Below are 18,654 nucleotides of genomic sequence, written 5' to 3'. Positions count from 1 at the left end.
GTTAATATGCGGGTATTAAAAATACTCGTCCCCGTTAGCCACGATATCCATTTACAATATCAATTTCCTACCTGTTGCGGATTTTATCCACGAATATTCGCGATTACAGATTTTTTTAACATCCCTACGAAGAAGTATATAAAAATTTTAAGCAAAATAATTAAAATAATTTAATGTATAAATAGAATAATATACAAATTTAAAACTATTAAGAATTAGAAACATCCTTACAAAATATTCCTTTAGAAAATATCGTTTAAACATCTGTTATATATATGTATGTATAAGTAAGTGTTACTCTTGTCAATTCAGCTATAATTGCATGGAATAACCATTTTCAGCATTTTCTGTGTCATTTTTTTTTTAAACAGAAGAGATGTTATAAACTTTGTGAAATTTTTTCAAAAAAAAAGAAAAAAAAAAACTAGGATTTTCTTTGCCAAAGATCCATATGCATTTACTGGTCCAACCACCACGACCATTGGCAAATGTTTCAATTATTTCCTAAACCTTTCCTTTTCTCTTTACCATGTTTCATATTCAGAATCTGTTAGCAGCAAAGAAACGAAACGATGAGTAGCACATCCTTTAAGGTTGCCGTGTTGGGAAGTGGAAGTAAGCACTGCACCCACTTCACCTGAAATCAACTCGTATTTATTTGTTTATTTACATTCATTATTTTGGTTTTTAGTGAACTAATTTTGAATAATAAAATAGTGATAATAAAAATGGAATATTGACAGTTTCAGGAGCCGTGTGTGCTTCAACTCTTGCCAGAAATGGGGTTTCTGTTACTCTCTTTGAGTCAGCTAGAGGCCCTGGTGGACGCATGTCCCAAAGAAGGTATTTTTATTTCATCTCCTTGAAAAAAGTATTTATTTTTTAAGGGACAAAAAAGAAACAGATTTGAAGTTTCTGATTGGTACATGTATTTCTTTGCTCTGAATATGTGGAATTAGGAAGGTTTGTCACGGCTTATGTTTTTCACATCTTCAGATTGGTAGCATGTAGCTTGATCTCTCTCTGGGAAATCTTTATCTCAATTTTCAGTGTTTTAGGTTGTTTTGTTTTAAGCATCTAATATGTTTTATGGAGGTTTTTTATTTTATTTTCTGAGATAATTTGCTGACTGTCAAAGAAGTGACACTGATATTTAGTGATAATTAGTTTACTTTTAAGTTGTAGCACAGTTAATATTGTTTTTTTCTCACTAATTATACTGGATTTTCCTTCATTAGTTTGCTGATAATTTGAAAGAGGGTCCTAAATTTTGTCAATTTCATGCAATCCAGGGAGAAAACTGAAGATGGGAAGGAGCTGCATTTTGACCATGGTGCTCCATTTTTCTCGGTTGGCAACTCTGAAGTGTTACGCCTGGTTGAAGAGTGGGAATCAAGGGGTCTTGTAGCTGAATGGAAAGAAAAATTTGGCTTCTTTGATTTTCACACCCATAAATTTAACAACATAGAACAGGTTCACAAGTATTATTCATATGCTCAAATTGTTTTATGCAGTATAAGTTGTGTATTGGTCATTGGTGTCAAGTTAAGTTCATAAAATCTTACTATCTAAGACTTCTGAAAAAATTATTTTGAGCTCTGTTAAGTTAATAGGTGAACATTGAAAAGTTACACTACAAAGCTTGTAACAAAGTTGAGGTGTATAGGTTGATTTTAACCTTCTTAAGGACTTTATTTCATGTTACATCTTTGATTTCATTCTATTTTGTTTTTTTACAAGTGTTTGTTGAGAAGTTTATCCAAATTGGATCTACCATTTCTATTGAAAAAGAATTATGTTTGGTATGCAAATGCAAAAGTTGTGTTTCATGTTCTCATGGCAAATGTAGACTTTTGACATAGGTTTGGTGTTGATTATGAAAATGTATATCTTAGCAGCGCCTTATAAATGTTAATACTACTATATGGTGAAAATATGAAGGTATATATCATAGTAGCACATGAGAATTTAGATGTTAGAAAACTTATTTTCTGGAAAATTCCTCACATTTTACTTCCATTCAAAATGTTATGTACTAATCCAAATTATGTAGACCACTTGGACAAAACCTTGTGTATCTGAGATAACTTTTTCTTGAATAGTGGTTTCTGTGACTGGAATATTTATTAGGAAGGATTAAGCAAGAGATATGTAGGTGTTCCAGGCATGAATGCTATCTGCAAATCATTGGGAAGTGAGAATGGTATCAAATTTCTCTTCATTATTTAGTATTATTGTTCAGAGTTGACCATGAAGATAGTAGAAAGTTTATTCATTAGTTTTGTCATGGTTAGGTGTGGAAAGCAAGTTTGGTGTGGGTATTGGAAGAATTGAATGGTTGCATGATGAGAAAGAGTGGTCACTGACAGGAGTGGATGGGCAAAATCTTGGTCAGTTTAAGGGGCTTGTTGCATCAGACAAGAACATAGTTTCTCCCAGGATTACACAAGTAACAGGACGGTTGCCACTACTTGGTATGTGTATGATGGTTTTCTTTTCCTGTTTCTCTTTATTTTTCCAATGTTATTTCACATCTATTTTATCTTTTTGTGGAGACAATGTTGGACTCTGCAATATGTCTTTATTTTAGAAAGTATGGATTATGTATTATTGACTATGTCTACACTCATGTGAGCGATGCAGATACAAATTTAGTGCCAGAGTTGTCAGAAAAGCTGCTCAACCTTCCTGTTAAGCCATGTTTCATTGTTATGCTGGCATTTGCAGAGCCTCTATCTACAGTATGATATAGCCAAACAAATCCCAAGCTCTTATTGAATTCAATAACCTTACAAATATATGAATTGCATATGGCTCATTTTGTTTTGGCATGATGGTTCTTGATTTCCTTTTCAGTTTTTAGTGACTTGATGTCTTCTTCTTGTGAAAAAGTTATGTAGTTTGATATCTACAATATAAAACAACTGAAAAATGACTTAAGCAAGTTAATTTTTTATGACCAAAAGATTCAAAAGCATAAAACAGACTAGCTATCATGAAAAACAACCTAGTTGGATTAAGGTTTTAATGAGTATTCTAATCTTATGTTCAGTACCATTTTTCTGACATATAATTGAGGATCTTAGTCCACAAAATTCATCTTATGATTCAGATTCCAGTCAAAGCCTTTTCTTTTGAAAATTCTAAAGTTTTAAGTCGGGCTTATTGCGATAGCAGCAAGCCTGGTCGTTCTACTGCAAGGTATGTTGCATTTGTGTTATAAATATACTTTATATCTAAGTTTCAATTGTTAATAAGGTGGTAACTGATATCTCTACAGTGAAAGATGGGTTCTTCATTCTACACCAGAATACGCTGAGGATATAATTGCTCAAACTGGACTTAAGAAGCCCTCAGACATTACACTCAACAAAGTGGCTGAACAGCTTTTGCAAGAATTTCAAAGCACAGGGCTTGTCATATCTCAACCATTTTTCAAGAAAGCTCATAGATGGTAAGTAACTAAGAATTAATGTGTATAGAAGCTCACTGCTATTTATCATGCCATGGAGTTAGTGCCTTGAATGATAGAGATATGGTTAATATCTTCTAAGATTTGGTTAATATCTTCTGTCGCTTATTACCTTTATGATTTTATATTTTTATGTTGCTTTTGTTTTCTATTTTACTATGAGTTGAATATTTCTATATATTCGATACCTCTCTTTTTCTAAAGATGAAAATTCTCATTCTCATACTTTCAATAAAGTATTTCTTTTCTAACTTTCTCTCACTTGTGTTTTATCAAACACTAATATGATATCAGATGAAAAACACCTTCTGCCATTATCTTCTCTTTGCCATTTCACTCATGGCGAGCTTTGCTTCTTTTCACCCTTTATTTCTTCATCTTGGAGAGAATAATGCACTTGTTCTTGTATATCTTTATTGTTGATAACAATTATCAGCAATGACAAAAAAAATTATTGTTGATAACATTTATCAGCTATGAAAAACAAATTATTGTTGATAACAGTTATCAGCAATGAAAAAGAGAAAAATTCTCAAGGTGCCAACTTTCTCACCTGCCGACTTTGTCAAGGTTATGGGTCTTCTCAAGTTCTCGGCCTTCACCTTTCCAAGTTGCTATTTCTAAGCTTGGTCTTTTCCATCCATACGTCTAGCTTGAGGGGATGATAAAGATATGGTTAATATCTTTTGAGATATGGTTAATATCTTTTGTTGCTTATTACGTTTATGATTTTATATTTTTAAGTTTTTATGTTGATTATGTTTCTTGTTTTTGTATGAGTTTAATATTTCTATATATTCGATGTCTCTTTTGTAAAGATGAAAATTCTCGATCTCATACTTTCAATAAAGTATTCTCTTCTAACTTTTTCTCACTTGTGTTTTATCAAACACTAAGATTGAAAGAACTATCTTGAGTTATAGAGCTTTACTATACGTTGTCATTAGATGGTTATTCAGCTCCATTTGCACTTCTTATTCATTAATCTTTTTCACATTTCAGAAACTCGGTTGCTTTTACCTATGGTTCATAATTTATGAATTTTGTCTTGGAAAACCTTTTTCTTCTTAACAAAGTTTTAACCTATCAAATATCCTTGCATTTATTTTAGGTCCAAATAAGCTCATGCAATACATCACTACCTTAAGATAAAATTACATCACACACATATGCAAAATTGCATCACCTTATACTTTGAACTTCATATACATTCCAAAAAGGCCTTTAAAACTCATTAGTGCTTTTTAGAAATCCTTACTTTGAAGGATTTAATATTAACTTTTTTTTTTTCATATTCCTGTCGGGTTTCCTTGTAAGTTGAACTCGTTCATTATTCTCTTCGGTAATAGATCTCTCTACCCATACCCATCAAGCATATTAGTCCATTTAAAAGCTAATTTCAATTTTTCTGCAAAATGAACTTTTTTAGTCGTCAAAGAATTAGGAATTTCCTCATAACTACTAAGGTGAATCTAGGTTTTGTGAAAACCTGCAAACTATTTTAGATCACGGCTTTACATGATGACAAGTATATAATAACTAGTGTCGATTAATAGAAGAATGCTAGCTTGTCAAAGACCACTGTACTGATTTAGTTTGTATTTATATGATTTGAACACAAAGGTATCAAAAGAGTTTACAACAACTCACATGCACTTCAATGATGTTTAAAACAACGTCATTATATTTTAGTTTCCTATTTATCTGCTTTATCATTAGAAACTGCATAGAATTTCAATCATAAAAATAATGCTGTATGCAACTATTTCCATTCTGATTATGATGAGAAAGGTTTTGTTTTTATGTTGCAAAGTTGATTGGTTTTACAGGGGGAGTGCATTTCCAGCTGCTAGTATTGCCCCAGAGGAAAAATGTCTTTGGGATAGAAACAAGAAACTAGCCATCTGTGGAGACTTCTGTGTCAGTCCTAATGTTGAAGGTGCCATAGATAGTGGTTTGGCAGCTGCATTAAAGCTTAGAGATAGTGTCAGCTCTTTATAGTTGGAGCCTTTGTTATCATCGAGTCCAGATTCTCTTCTGAATTTTTTTGTATTATTTTCTACAAAAATACCCTGATGATAATACGAAAAATTCCATTAGAAAATCCAAATTTGCTATCTTAAGTCCTTTGGGATTGGCTTTTTCTGGGAAATTCATGTTAAAAAATTGTTTTAAGACATCATTGTATTGTAAGCATAATAAGGTAAAGCATCTGTCATGTGCACTAACTAGATGATGGCAAGATCAACTATATTTGTGAGTACGTTACATCTTTTTAGTTAAATAAAACACATTTAAGACAGCACTATGACAAGGCAAGAAATCAAGGTAATGATTGTATATTGAATGAATCAACTTACTAAGTAAATTTGGATACTAAGAAGTAATAATACATTTTTTGAAGACACAGATGGGGATTTAGAGAAAAACTACTCTTCAAATTAATAGTGATTTGTTTGTTGGTTATAATCACGATTGTCATGGTAGATTGGAATAAGGAGGACATGTTTCCTCCAACAAATTTTTCATAAAATGAAATAAGAAAAGAAATAAAATAAATTCTTGTAAGTTAAACTTAATTTATATATAAATTACAAAATAAGAATTAATGTGTAATAACTCTAATTTAATTAGAAGTTTTTTCATTTGTTTTTTATTTTTTCTTTTTCTTTCATTGATAATTATTAACGAAGGAACTAATTCGAAATAAGTATTTATAAACTTATAATACTGAATTAATTATTAGGTCACGTAGAAGAGTCCCGGTTGAGAAAAAAATTTTAATTACACTTTATCGGCTAAAAATAGTTCATCCAGTAATAATGACTTAAAAAAATTAATTCATTATTCAGCATATTAATTATTTATTTGCTTTTCTTTATCTAGTTGTCCAACATGTATTTTATTTTTATGAGTTATATCAATATAAAACAATAAACGAAGATGAAAAGTAATTTTCGAAAATTTGTTTCACAAATAAATTTACAAATCCTCAATAATTTAACTTATACTGAATAAATCTTGTGTCAACGGAAGCTAAGGCAAAACGAAACCATAATAACTTTTTCGTCGTTGTTGAGTGAATATTTGTTAAGTGCAATTCTGCAGTAATTTTGACCTTAAAAAACACACACAAACACATGTTGCAAAATCTCTGTTTTTTTTCCACCAGAAAAAAAGAAATGATTTTTTTCCTCTGGGAATATCCACTTTTCTTTCATGAAGATTTTTGTTTGCATATTTATGTTGATGAACAACAGGTGAAAAATTAATGTTATTCAGATAATGTTTACATTATCATATCCCTGAGTGTACCACAAATGCAATGCCACGTGTGAGAAAAGCAATCTCAAATCCTTGGCCACACTATTGTTGTTATTACTATGAGTGGCACTTGTTTTGTTTCCCATAGCAAAGAAGAAGCATCATTTGCAGAAGCAGCAACACTTAGTCTGAGCTGAAAAATGGCCTCTTCAGTGATGGCATCTGTGGCCCTTAAACCTGCCCCTTTCATTGTTGAGAAGTCTTCTGTCAGAGGACTTCCCTCCCTTTCAAGGAACTCCTCTTCCTTCAGAGTTGTGGCCAGTGGTGGCAAGAAGATCAAGACTGACAAGCCCTATGGTTTGATTTCACACATGCCCTTTTCAAAACATTGAAATACTCATTCAAAACATTGATAATGATTTTTCTGTGAATGTTTTTTCAGGAATTAATGGTGGCATGGACTTGAGGGATGGACTTGATGCATCTGGCAGGAAAGGAAAGGTTTGTGCCCTTGTGCTTCTCTTTTAATTTCCCATCTTGGATTGGATCTTAGAGCATAATTAACTCATCAGTAATCTCACTTGTTTTCAAAACAAAATTAACTCAAACTCAAGTTTCTGCATGATTTGCTTTGTGTATGACTATTTCTGGACCCTGGTTAAAGTTTATTTAACCTTAGTTAGTCTTTCTGGTTTGTTCTATTACCTTCTGTTTGTTCTGTTTGTAATCCTCTGCCTTGGCTTCTCTCTGTAACAGACCTTTTTCATCAATATCAGTTTTTTTGCTTTGTTTGCTGCGTGTTTGTTCTTTGTTATGTGATATGATATGGTATCACAGCGACTTAGACTTTATCTTTAACGAAATTTGTTAATTTTTGAATTTATTGTTTCATCTGCGATCAACCTTATAAACTGGTTTTTTTGGAATTAAGTCAGACTTAAAATCCATTTCTTAAATTCTTAACATGCATGTATGTGATAATGACTGATAAGAAATTAATTGATAAGTGTATCATGATTTGTTGTGTATGTTATCTGCTTGATAAGAAAAAAAACTGACACTTCAATACTTTCATGTATGTGTGTATGACATTGGTTATTGATTTTCTTAATCAATGACTGAAATTGTTTACCTCTTGTTTAAGATTTTGAAATTGTTAATTTATTAAATAACTCTAGAGTTTGGGTGTCTCTGATAAAGGAATCTAAAGTTGATTCATTGTTTTGAGATTGTTGGTAGTGTTTAGTGGATTATTCATCTGACTGTCAAACATGAATTCAGGGAAAGGGTGTGTACCAATTTGTTGACAAATACGGTGCTAATGTTGATGGATACAGGTAAATAAGAAGATCTATATTATTTAAAGTTTAGATATTGAAAATACAAATAATTTGTGCATTTAAATTTCTTATTCAAATTGCATTTGCCTGATTTATTTATTATGCAGTCCTATCTATGACACCAAGGACTGGTCTCCAACCGGTGATGTCTACACTGGAGGTAAGAACCCTTAATTTCATCCAAGAAAAATCAGCATGAAATATATATTATAATCTACATATCAAATTATTTTAACTCATTGTCCATTGGAATATATTCCTCTAAAGCAATATATATATTATAAATTTAGAGAATCCTTGTGGTTTCTTATTCATCTGTGTTTCCACATGGCAGGTACGACTGGTTTGGCTATCTGGGCTGTAACCCTACTTGGTCTGCTAGCTGGTGGTGTACTTCTTGTCTACAACACAAGTGCTTTGGCACAATAGACTTTGCAGATCCATGTTTATGTTACAACTTAGTTCATGTAACTATTTAAAATTCTAGAATTCTTCATCAACTACTTTGTGGATATCTGCTGTTGCTTCTGTTCTATAAATGCCTGGATGTCAAAAATATTTTCCTTACTATAATCATGCATGCATCTTCGTTCCATGTAATTCCATTTGTCATACCACTTTCTTTACAAAGGAAACCAGTAAATGTTTTTTTAACATTTATCTTACTGTTATGCTTCTTTTTTTCATTACAAAACAACTTAAACGATTGCTTAACTATGATCATATGACCTGTTTTTTAAAGTTTATGTTTGGGGAAATCACGTTCACTTGGTTTTGTTTTTCACGATGAAAATGAAAGGATCGTTCAATGGCTAATATTGTACTTCATTTGTAATCCAACACTGATGTTAATGCCTTATGCAATCTCAACCTTCGCTTGAAATCGAGTGAAATGAAATTAAAAGAAAAAGCCTGCGTTTGAATTTAAAATCAATTCAGAGAAATAGAAATAAAAAAAAAAAACTTCTGACAAGTTAAATTACTCTAATAAAATGATTGTTGTTACTATTTATTACAATGCAATGCCTTCAAAAAATTGATTTATGGTTAATTTGAAGTAATGACTCACTCCAACAAGGAACCGAGAAAGATCTCAAAGAAATTCCCTCAACAAGAGATAGGTAGAACAAGTTTCGATGTGTTAATACAGATTATTGAAAACAAAAATCAAATGGTTGAGAAGAGTGAGTAGCAACTAAAGTGAACCCAAGAGTTCAAAATGAAATTTATGTGATGGGAATAATGAACTCGGAAAACAGCCCAACAAAAACATCTATACAAGGTGCTGCAAAACATGCATCAAGACATAATTAGTTCTCCAATATCTCTGCTGTTTCTTCTTTCTGTGACATAATTAGTGCAAAATCTTACAAGAGTGTTTCAATGATGCTGCAACTATGGAGCCACCAAACTACGGTGTTTCAATAAGCAAGCTACAGTGTACTTCCTAATGTTACTTCACTTCCTACTACTGCAAATATCTCCTTTGCCTGCTACGATGCACAATTGTAAGCATGCAATTACAACTAATCAACAAGAAATCGTACATACAATACAAGGCACGATCTTCAGCAATGATTGTCCCTCCATTTGTCGCCTCACGAAACTGTAAAAGACACCAAATAAAAAGAATTCAAACAGAGACACATCAAAAACACAAACTGGCAGGCAGGGAAATGTAACTTTTTTTGTATAAATGCAGAGTGATCCAATCCCAAAAAATAGTTCAAGAAAAACAGTTGATCCCTTTCAACGACTAGGATTGACATATTTATATATTTATATTATAATCTTTCTGGACGCAAATACAAGAAAAAAAAATCATCTTTAGCTTTAATTTCGTAATTTAAAATGACTTTATCTTTGTTCCTGAACATCATACTAATAAATATAATTTTGAAGGTAATTTAGAAAAAAAAAATCTTTATTGTAAGAAAACAAGAGCATTAAATAAACTTAATTGCACGTAAAAGTCGATTATGCTTTATAAATTGAGTAGTGTTAGTACTCTTTAGTACATGTACATTTACCAAATATACTTTAAAAACTAATAACTAACAAATAATTTTTAGGATTCAACTTCATCTTCCCATCACCGACAAACAATCCACTTTGAAAAGATATATCAATGAAACTTTCTACTCCCACAATTTCAATATATAATCGATATTTCGTTATTAATTCTATATAATAATGTCTGTAATTTTAACGTTTACAAAACTCTGACGATCTGTAATACTATTTCATTTGGTTCATTGCTATAATCAACTATAACAGAGTGAAAGATTAGCTTGCCTTGCATTTTATTATTGTCTCAAATAATTAAAAATTATAAGAACCAAAACGCACAAGGTCTAATTCCGAGTCATTAAAGAGAAGAACATCAAGGGAGCTCTAGAGTATCATTGCCACCGAGTACGAGATAATGTTCTGTCAATAATGTAGGCTAACTACGAATGAAAATGTCTCAAATTTACTGACAGGGGATTCTATCGTAATCAAACAATCATTCAAGCATTATGTATATAAGAGGTAATGTAGGCTAACTCTTGACATCTTATTAGATCTTTTTGACATGCATATTAAATAAAACAAGCTAATTAATGTCCATAGTAATCATGTTTGAGGGGTCCAGAAAGCTACCTTTTCATTCTCTGCCGCTATCTTCATCATCACCATCAGCTTCCTTAACATCAACAGTGAAACCATACTCCTGATCACAACCAAGGTATGAATCACACATGAAATATAGCGCATAGGATTTCCTTCCAGTATCAGCAGGAGCTGCAAACTCCAGTTTGGCTTTTAACTTCCTCTGCAGGGAAACCCGTTTAATGGCAAGCAACAGATTGGTTTTGGTATCACCAACAACAAGCCACCATCCTTCCTCCTTGGCTTTTGGATACCTGGGAGCATCAACGGGTCCTATTTCTGTCTTTCCCTCAAGATCCCGCTCAAGAGTGACCAGTAAAGTGACATCCTCCCCAGCTCGAACATTGTCACTGTCCAGCACCTCATATGACAAATCAATATTAGGGAACCGGTTGCAAAATCGGGCAATATCCAACAACTGTGAATCTGACATGCCCAATAATTCACGCCTCTCATCATCCTCCATCTCTAATAAATCAAACACAGTTTCGATACTCTTCCCTGGGTTCTCCTGGCATTTTTTAGCCAGATCCTTTGTGAAATGAGGAAGCTGTAGTAGCATGGAATCACGTTCCCACATTCCCTGTGTCACCATTTGACTGACCTCCATCGTAAGAAGAGCCAGACTCAGCCAACCATTGCTTGATATCACGTCTACCATTGCCTGAAGCAGTCTATTTGCAGAAAGAAGCACCTCCTTCTGGTCCAATGCAAGGTTCCCACCAACAAATTGCCTAGAGAAATGGGCCTGTAGCAAGGCATTAGCTTTTACATGCGGATCTGTAACCTTAGGGTTTTCAAAGGAAAACCTCTGGTGATTAATCAACTTGCGAACAACCTCTTCCTCTCCAGGTCGTATTGGAAGCTGAGCATACTCTGAAGCTGAAGACAAAATCTCCAACAGACCCTTCATTTTTGTTTTTGAAGTCACAGATGATGAAAACCTTTCAATTGTTGTGTAACTGATGTAATAATAAGATGCTATCATTCCAAGATTGAGAGGAGAAAGGTCCATATCCTCCTCAATAGTAATGCACTTGCTCGCTTCTAAATCACTCAATGTATTTTCCACCATCTCTGAGAGGTGATCAGAAAGATGTCTGTGACTAACTCCTTGTAAATTGTAATAGTTGGGATTCTGTGTGAGCCGCCTGTACATGAATGTCCATGTAAGGTAATCTACAGCATCTTGCTTGTTCTCAATAATTCCAGCAACAATTTCAGCATTCAAGTTATCATGCAAGAAGTGATGAAGATGGCTTTCCACAGGGAATGCTTCATATAAAAACTTCTTGTAGTACTCCTTACGAGGAGCATGGCACAAGATGACACATTTTCCAGAATTGTCTACCAGAGGACGGCTGGCATGACCCATCATCTGCAGGAGATCAGTAACAGGGTAATCTGTCTGTGCATTCTCCCGCCCATCATAGTACTGTGTGCCCATCACAACAACCAAATGAGCTGACAATGTCACCCCCCAACACATGGAACTATTTAAAACACAAACTTGAATCCAGCCTGCATCAAATAGCTGTGTCACAATGTCATGATCAAGACTGTTCAAGCCCTCATGCAGGTATCCTACTCCTTCACGCAAAGTAACTTTCAACATTTCATCACTAATCTTGTCAAGGAAAGGTTCGAGCTCTTCTGGGGACCGCAACAAAAATGGCTTCTCTCCACTGTCTGCACCTGAGTATGTAATCAGATCCACAGCAGTCAACCGAACATGCTTCCTAGTAGGTACAAATACGAGTGCAGGTTTCCTATTCTTTGCATGTTGAACAATAGCAGTGTAAGTTGGCTTGGTCATTGCCTGCATCCTTGCCTCAAAATTAGCAATATCTACACCTTGAATGTGAATTTCCAAAGGCACTGGACGAACACCCGGGGGAAAATTGAAAAGACCATGGGAGGTAGCTCCAATCCATTCTCCAAGATCTTTGGCATTTGCAAGTGAGGTGGACAAAGCCACAATGCGAATCTTGTTTTCTACCTGACTAGCAATATATCGCATCCTGGAAACAACAACCTCTAATATGGGACCTCCTTGACCTCCAATCAAGTGGAGCTCATCAATGATGAAAAGACTAACTTGTTGAACATGTTTCCTCTGTTTCCAGCGGCGGGACAATGCATCCCATTTCTCAGGAGTACTAATAATAATCTGACCTTTCTCAAGCAGTTTCAAGTCAGTTGCAGTTTCTCCAGTCAACTCAACCACCCTTAGTTTTAGACCTCCCCCAAATTTCCTCTCCCAATCACGGTACCTCTCCTTGGCAAGAGCTTCAATGGGTGCAACATAAACAACACGCATGACACTATCAGGACCTTTCTGATGATTCCTCAAAATAGCAAATTCTGCACATATAGTCTTACCACTCCCAGTTGGAGCAGCAACTAGGACATTGTCATCAGAATTGTATAGAACTGTGAAAACTTGTGTCTGAACAGGATTAAAATGCTTAAAATCCTGATATAAAGCTTCATATGATGGATTTCGCAGTGCAGTCACAGGAAGTGGTTGCAGATCCAATAGCTCAGTTGGTGGAGGATACTTTTCAGGCAAGATCAGGTGTCTGAAAGAAACAGGTAAAACAGTTTGGGACCCAAGCCATTTATCTGAAACCACATGGATGAAGTATTGAGGGGGAAGAGGCTCATAAATTGGCACTGTGAAATTCAGTGTGTGGTCCTCATCAATATACTGCTTTTTCAGCATAAAATATTCATGGTGAAGAATGTATTCTCCATCGTTATCCTCCACAATCACCCAGAATGGTTCAACATATCCATGAATTCTGTCATCCCATGCAAAATCCGGAGTTATCGTCAGCTCAACTCTCAAAACTGTCCTAGTAATTGGCTGCACATGTGCTGCAAGGTTCAGTTTAGGAAACTGATGGATAAATTTATGAAGTGTCCTTCCCATCTTCGGTGCTCGAATGAGTTCACCTATCTCTTGTGATGATAAATCGTAATACCTTTCCCAAGCCAGATCTTTCTTCTCCAATTTCGTTAGTAAATCACTTGGAATTCCATTGAATTGACGAAGAGGAGTTTGGACACTCCACATCCTCTTGGTCACCATTTTGCACAAGTTCAAAGCCTTCTCAGCCAATTGTGCCCAGCCACGCTTCAAAACAATCTCAAAGAGTGCCCGTAAAAGGCGTCCAGCACTCTGAAAAGAAAAGGTGGGGGTAAACAAGAATCAGCAAGTCAAAAAACAGACATTTCCAAAATTAATCAATCAAGGGAATGAACGAGGTCTAACCTGAGTTATAAAGACCATATCAGATGTCAGTGAGAGTCCTTCAAGCTTTAATTGTGAAATGTATGCTTGCAGTAAAACATTGATCTTAGCACTTGGCTCTTCCAGACTTTCCTTGATGGGAATGGGTACACGGTCCAAAAGTTTTGCTAGCTCCATCTTCTCATCCTGCCTTACTGTTACATACTTAAATTCTTCGCTTAATGAGAACAATCGGCAAAGCTCTATGTCCCCCATTGTAGGCTTCAAATGCTCGTTATATGTCGATATGGTTCCATGTGTTATGTAGTAGTAGCTAGCAATACGGCCTAGATCAGTGACCTGAAAATATCCACTCTTCCTATCATACTTCACCAAATTATTTCTATCCAAGATGGTTGCAGCAGTATGGATCTGCAAGATTTCAACAAAAATAGATTAATCAATATCCACCAAAAAAATACAACATTATGAACAGGCAATATACAACATAAAACTTCAACAATGAATATCTGTTAGGGTATAAAGAGAAGGACTTAGTTAAGATAGCTAGATAATGAGTTAGTTCGTTGGCAAGAGGTAGAAGAATAGGACAGACTAATATTTGTTGTCGTTGTAAATTGAGCAATGGCTCTTTATGAAGGGAAAACTCGGCTAGAGTTTAATCTCATATTCATTGTTCTTTTCATCCTATTCAATAAAAACCATTTTCTTCTTTCTTATTTAAATTCTTTGTTCCTAACAATATCATATTTTCATTCAGAAAAAGATTTGAAGTAAGAAATGCAAAACTATTTATGAGGCCAAGAACCTATTGCTAACTAGAATGAATATTTTTCACAACCAATGTCGATTTGGTTCCCTTGTCATGCTAATCTACAGTAATATTGACAATGATAAGCACAAACATAACTGAAGCACAACAGATAAAGATCGCTAAAAAGCAGGAAAGAAATACACCTAATAATAAAGCAAATAACTACAATCACATCAACCTAAGCTCAGATAATTGTATTCTATAGTAAGATGAGATATTAGAGTGTTGAGTTGCGTACCAAATCAGCCCTTCTCTCTTCCAATGTTATATCCCTTGTTAGGACGTCGGGTGCTATACCATACAATGAAGGATTCCTCAGCATGCGTACATACAAGTAAGTATATCCAATCCAATTACAAGCTTCCCTAGCATTTTGTACAGTACCAAGAACAATCTCTGCATTCAGCTGATCAGCCAGCTTGGACACAAACTGACTTTCAATAGGAAGTTGTTGGTTCATAAGAGAGAGGTAATACTGCAACTCACTATGACCAGTAACAATTATTCCCTCACCGTATGAATCATACTGCGGCCTTCCAGCACGACCCAGCATCTGCATCACATCAAGAGGACTTAATTCAGTCCAGGCCCCCTTTTCGGGATTATAAATCTGTGTTCCTTTAATAATCACTGTATGGGCCGGTAGATTAACACCCCACGCAAGGGTCGCAGTTGATACCAACACTTGAACATGTCCATCGGCAAAAAGATCTTCAACAAGCTGGCGATCTGTCCTGGTCATACCAGCATGATGAATAGCAAAACCATATGGCAGAAGATCTTTAAGATCATTGCTCTTCACAAGATCAGTATGAGTTTGAAGAATCTCACGGCTTGCACTATCTTCTTTAAGGAACCTACCAAGAGTGTCCTTTGCCAGCGCAGCATCTCTGATGGCTCTAGCAGTTTTGGCAGTTTCTTTCCTAGAGTGTACAAATATAAGCACCTGATGTTTCCCAGCCACAGCCATAACTTTCTCATAACAGATATCATTCATCAACTGGAACCTCTGAAGTGGCTTTTTCACTGTGATTCCAACATACTGTTGCGAAAGTGGAACAGGTCTGTAACTATTATCAAAATAAAACAAACCCTTCTTCAGATCAACACGCAAGAACAGTGCAACATCTTCATAATTAGGGAGCGTAGCAGACAGTCCCACCAAACGAATATAGTCCTTTGTGGTTTCAATTTGCCTTACTGTTCTAGCAACGATACTTTCAAGAACAGGTCCTCTGTTGTCATGAAGTAGATGAATCTCATCAATAATCAGAAGTTTTACAAGCTGTGTATAAGTTCGGTCTCCCGACTTTCGGGTGATAATATCCCACTTTTCAGGGGTTGTCACTATAATCTGAGTCTCTTCTATCTGTTGCCGGGTTAGTGACTGGTCTCCACTGAGCTCCCTGACTTTAACATCATATTCCTGCAATCTATTGGACAAATTCCCAACTACCTCAGCCACAAGAGCTTTCATAGGTGCAACATAAACAATTTTATAGGCACTATGATCAATAGAGCCATCCTCAGGATTCCTATGCCGTGCAATTTGTTGAAGTATAGTGAGAACTGCAACATTAGTTTTTCCAGCTCCAGTTGGGGCACAGAGCAGAAGATTATCGGGCTTAAAAAGCGCAGTCTCATATACTTTGCTCTGCACTCTATTCAACTGTGTCATCCCTTTAAAAGCCGGTTGTGCCCAATCAGGCATAGATGATATTTTCACAAGCTTCTCATTTGGATCAAGCGCTTTAGCTTTCAAGGCAGGCACGTGTATCTCTTCATATCCCTTACTGAGATGCCTGTAAGACCCATCAGGCAGGTCACACTTCTTCTTAGCCATGAAAAAACCACCTTGAGCAAAAGCAATGTTATCAAGATCAAGCATCTGCCGCTGTCCCTTCAACCATCCACTCTCTCCATCTCTATCAGCAAGCCCTCTCCTGCCCCTGTCCCTCTCTTTATCCCCATCTCCACCAGTGTCATCCTTCAACCTCCTAGCCTCCTCCCTTATACTCTTCTCCAAGTTCTTCTGCCTCTCCTTTGCGGATGCCCTTGTAGCGTGCAACTGCTCCAAAATGGGCTGCAACTCAGTTCCCTTCATCTCCTCCTCAATCCTCTCCCTCTCCTCCTGGTCCTGTGCCCTTGCCAACCGTGTACACCACACAATCTTCAACCTATTCCTAAGCAAAAACTTAATGAGGCTGAACTTATCAAACTCGAGGTGAAACAAAAGTTTGCTCTCCACCTCCCTGTCATCCCCCTCAGCCAGAATCTTGAGCACCTCCTCCGCGAGCTTCTGGCACTGCTGCGGATCAATCTGCTGCTCAAAAGCCAGAGAGATTTTCCTCTGAAGCCAATACGCATCAATATCCTGCACATTCAAACTCATCCCTTCATTGCCATCTTCCATATCCTCGTCATCAATCCCACCCCCCATTTGCATAGCGCCAGAACCATTCTGCTCCACCCCATCCTCCTCCTCTTCCTCATCATCCTGCACAATATCCAAATCACTCTCCTCGTCATCATCCTCATTCTCCTCAAACTCAACAGCAACACCAACATCATCATCGAGCCCCTCCTCACCATCCATAGCCGAATTCCCATTCGGAACATCAGCAGCCTCTTGAAAGTCAGTAATCAACTTCCCAATCGAAACTAGCTGGTCAAAAACATGGTTAGGTATGGGATTCAAAAGCTTCTCTATATCTTTCTTCTTGTCAGTGTTCTTAAGAGTATCGTTTTTAAGCACAGCAAGTATCTCATCTGCAGCAGCACTGACAATGCTGAGGGGCTGACCGCCGAGCTGGTGCTGGATGACACTTAGCATGGCCTCATAGGCTGCGCGCGTCTCCTTCGTCTTCGGCTGGTACACGCCGTCGTCGGAGGCGGAGAGAACACTGTCATGCTGAACACGGCGCCGCTTTGAGGGGACGGAGACGGCGGCATCGGCGGCGGCATCACGGTCCTTCTTCTTCTTCTTGTTCTTCGCCTTTTCAAGCTTCTCGTCGAGCTCCGCCGGTCGGCCCCGGTAGGCGCGGTCGCCGAAGCTCTTGGGATCAATCTTCCCCCAGAGAGACTCGGGCTCACCGGTGGGCTCATGCGTGTCGCGCGGCCTAGAGTCGGTGGTGAGAACCAGGCTGGAGTTGGCACGGTACTCGTACTGCTTGAACCGCGCGTGCGCTTCCGCACCTCCACCTAGGTGCGCCATTTTCGAAACCCTAGAAAAACCTGCGGGAGCAAATGCGAAAGCGTGAAACCCTAAGAAGCAATTGAAGAAGAAAAGAGATTTGAAAATCTTTCAAGAGTGAAAGGGTACACTAATTTGAAGCTGCGAGAGAACGCCGTTGCCACTGGTAATGGTGGTAGTGTTGTGAACGGTGAAACGTGGTTTTCAGAACGTCATTCTGATAAATGAGAAGCCGTTAACGTGTATCTACTAAGAAGAGAGGGAGAAAAATAGATCAAGGGTTTTTGTGGGAAACACGGACAATGTTCTATGAAAAATTAAGGCGGTGGTGTTAATGGGTCTGGCCCATCCGTTTGGACAGGCTTGATTCGGCCTCTCAGCCCACTATCATGAATATGTTTAGGCTAAAGCTTCCTGCACCCCGACAGAATTCACCTTCCATCTAGGAATGTTGAAGTGGGTCAGCATGGTTCATATAAGTTGGCTCACTTAAAAATAATATTTTGTTTTATAAGTGAATTAACTCAATTTATTTTTTATAATATTAAAATTAAAATATTCATTTAATGTTCTCAAATTATTATTATAAAAATAGTAGTTAAAGATTAAAGTATTAACATTGTTGACAAAAAAAAAAGATTGATTAAAAAAATTTTAATGATG

General features: G+C 36.4%; 3 protein-coding genes across 3 annotated transcripts; 2 read left to right on the top strand and 1 right to left on the bottom strand.

Moving 5' to 3' along the window:
• The first annotated feature begins 384 nt into the window (after window positions 1-384).
• LOC114162092 (renalase) lies at window positions 385-5,700 on the top strand. Its single transcript, XM_028059365.1, has 9 exons — window positions 385-615; window positions 744-843; window positions 1,293-1,473; window positions 2,131-2,203; window positions 2,295-2,474; window positions 2,644-2,741; window positions 3,113-3,201; window positions 3,281-3,454; window positions 5,302-5,700. The coding sequence occupies exons 1-9, from the start codon at window positions 573-575 to the stop codon at window positions 5,471-5,473; spliced, it is 1,110 nt and encodes a 369-aa protein (XP_027915166.1). The 5' UTR covers window positions 385-572; the 3' UTR covers window positions 5,474-5,700.
• Window positions 5,701-6,786: 1,086 nt separating this feature from the next.
• On the top strand, window positions 6,787-8,732 carry LOC114163594 (photosystem II 10 kDa polypeptide, chloroplastic). The gene is made up of 5 exons (XM_028047902.1): window positions 6,787-7,093; window positions 7,179-7,237; window positions 8,018-8,073; window positions 8,184-8,236; window positions 8,411-8,732. The coding sequence occupies exons 1-5, from the start codon at window positions 6,937-6,939 to the stop codon at window positions 8,503-8,505; spliced, it is 420 nt and encodes a 139-aa protein (XP_027903703.1). The 5' UTR covers window positions 6,787-6,936; the 3' UTR covers window positions 8,506-8,732.
• Window positions 8,733-9,277: 545 nt separating this feature from the next.
• LOC114163584 (DExH-box ATP-dependent RNA helicase DExH12) lies at window positions 9,278-18,270 on the bottom strand. The gene is made up of 5 exons (XM_028047893.1): window positions 18,121-18,270; window positions 15,037-18,032; window positions 14,006-14,395; window positions 10,720-13,912; window positions 9,278-9,682 (listed from the first exon to the last, which is right to left on the bottom strand). The coding sequence occupies exons 2-4, from the start codon at window positions 18,010-18,012 to the stop codon at window positions 10,724-10,726; spliced, it is 6,555 nt and encodes a 2,184-aa protein (XP_027903694.1). The 5' UTR covers window positions 18,013-18,032; window positions 18,121-18,270; the 3' UTR covers window positions 9,278-9,682; window positions 10,720-10,723.
• Window positions 18,271-18,654: the final 384 nt, after the last annotated feature.

The sequence above is a fragment of the Vigna unguiculata genome, chromosome 1 (genome assembly GCF_004118075.2).
Source record: "Vigna unguiculata cultivar IT97K-499-35 chromosome 1, ASM411807v1, whole genome shotgun sequence".
NCBI lineage: Eukaryota > Viridiplantae > Streptophyta > Magnoliopsida > Fabales > Fabaceae > Vigna > Vigna unguiculata.
This window is presented reverse-complemented; position numbering and strand designations above follow the sequence as displayed.

Bases quoted from the DNA above. Each gene is read 5' to 3' on its own strand.
- LOC114162092 (XM_028059365.1), top strand. From the start codon at position 573: ATGAGTAGCACATCCTTTAAGGTTGCCGTGTTGGGAAGTGGAA. The intron at 616-743 runs GTAAGCACTGCA...GAATATTGACAG, and splicing joins TGCCGTGTTGGGAAGTGGAA to TTTCAGGAGCCGTGTGTGCT. The intron at 2,742-3,112 runs GTATGATATAGC...CTTATGATTCAG, and splicing joins TTGCAGAGCCTCTATCTACA to ATTCCAGTCAAAGCCTTTTC.
- LOC114163594 (XM_028047902.1), top strand. From the start codon at position 6,937: ATGGCCTCTTCAGTGATGGCATCTGTGGCCCTTAAACCTGCCCCTTTC. The intron at 7,094-7,178 runs GTTTGATTTCAC...ATGTTTTTTCAG, and splicing joins CAAGACTGACAAGCCCTATG to GAATTAATGGTGGCATGGAC. The intron at 8,237-8,410 runs GTAAGAACCCTT...TCCACATGGCAG, and splicing joins CGGTGATGTCTACACTGGAG to GTACGACTGGTTTGGCTATC.
- LOC114163584 (XM_028047893.1), bottom strand. From the start codon at position 18,012: ATGGCGCACCTAGGTGGAGGTGCGGAAGCGCACGCGCGGTTCAAGCAG. The intron at 14,396-15,036 runs GTACGCAACTCA...GAAATCTTGCAG, and splicing joins AAGAGAGAAGGGCTGATTTG to ATCCATACTGCTGCAACCAT. The intron at 13,913-14,005 runs GTTAGACCTCGT...TTTTCTTTTCAG, and splicing joins ATATGGTCTTTATAACTCAG to AGTGCTGGACGCCTTTTACG.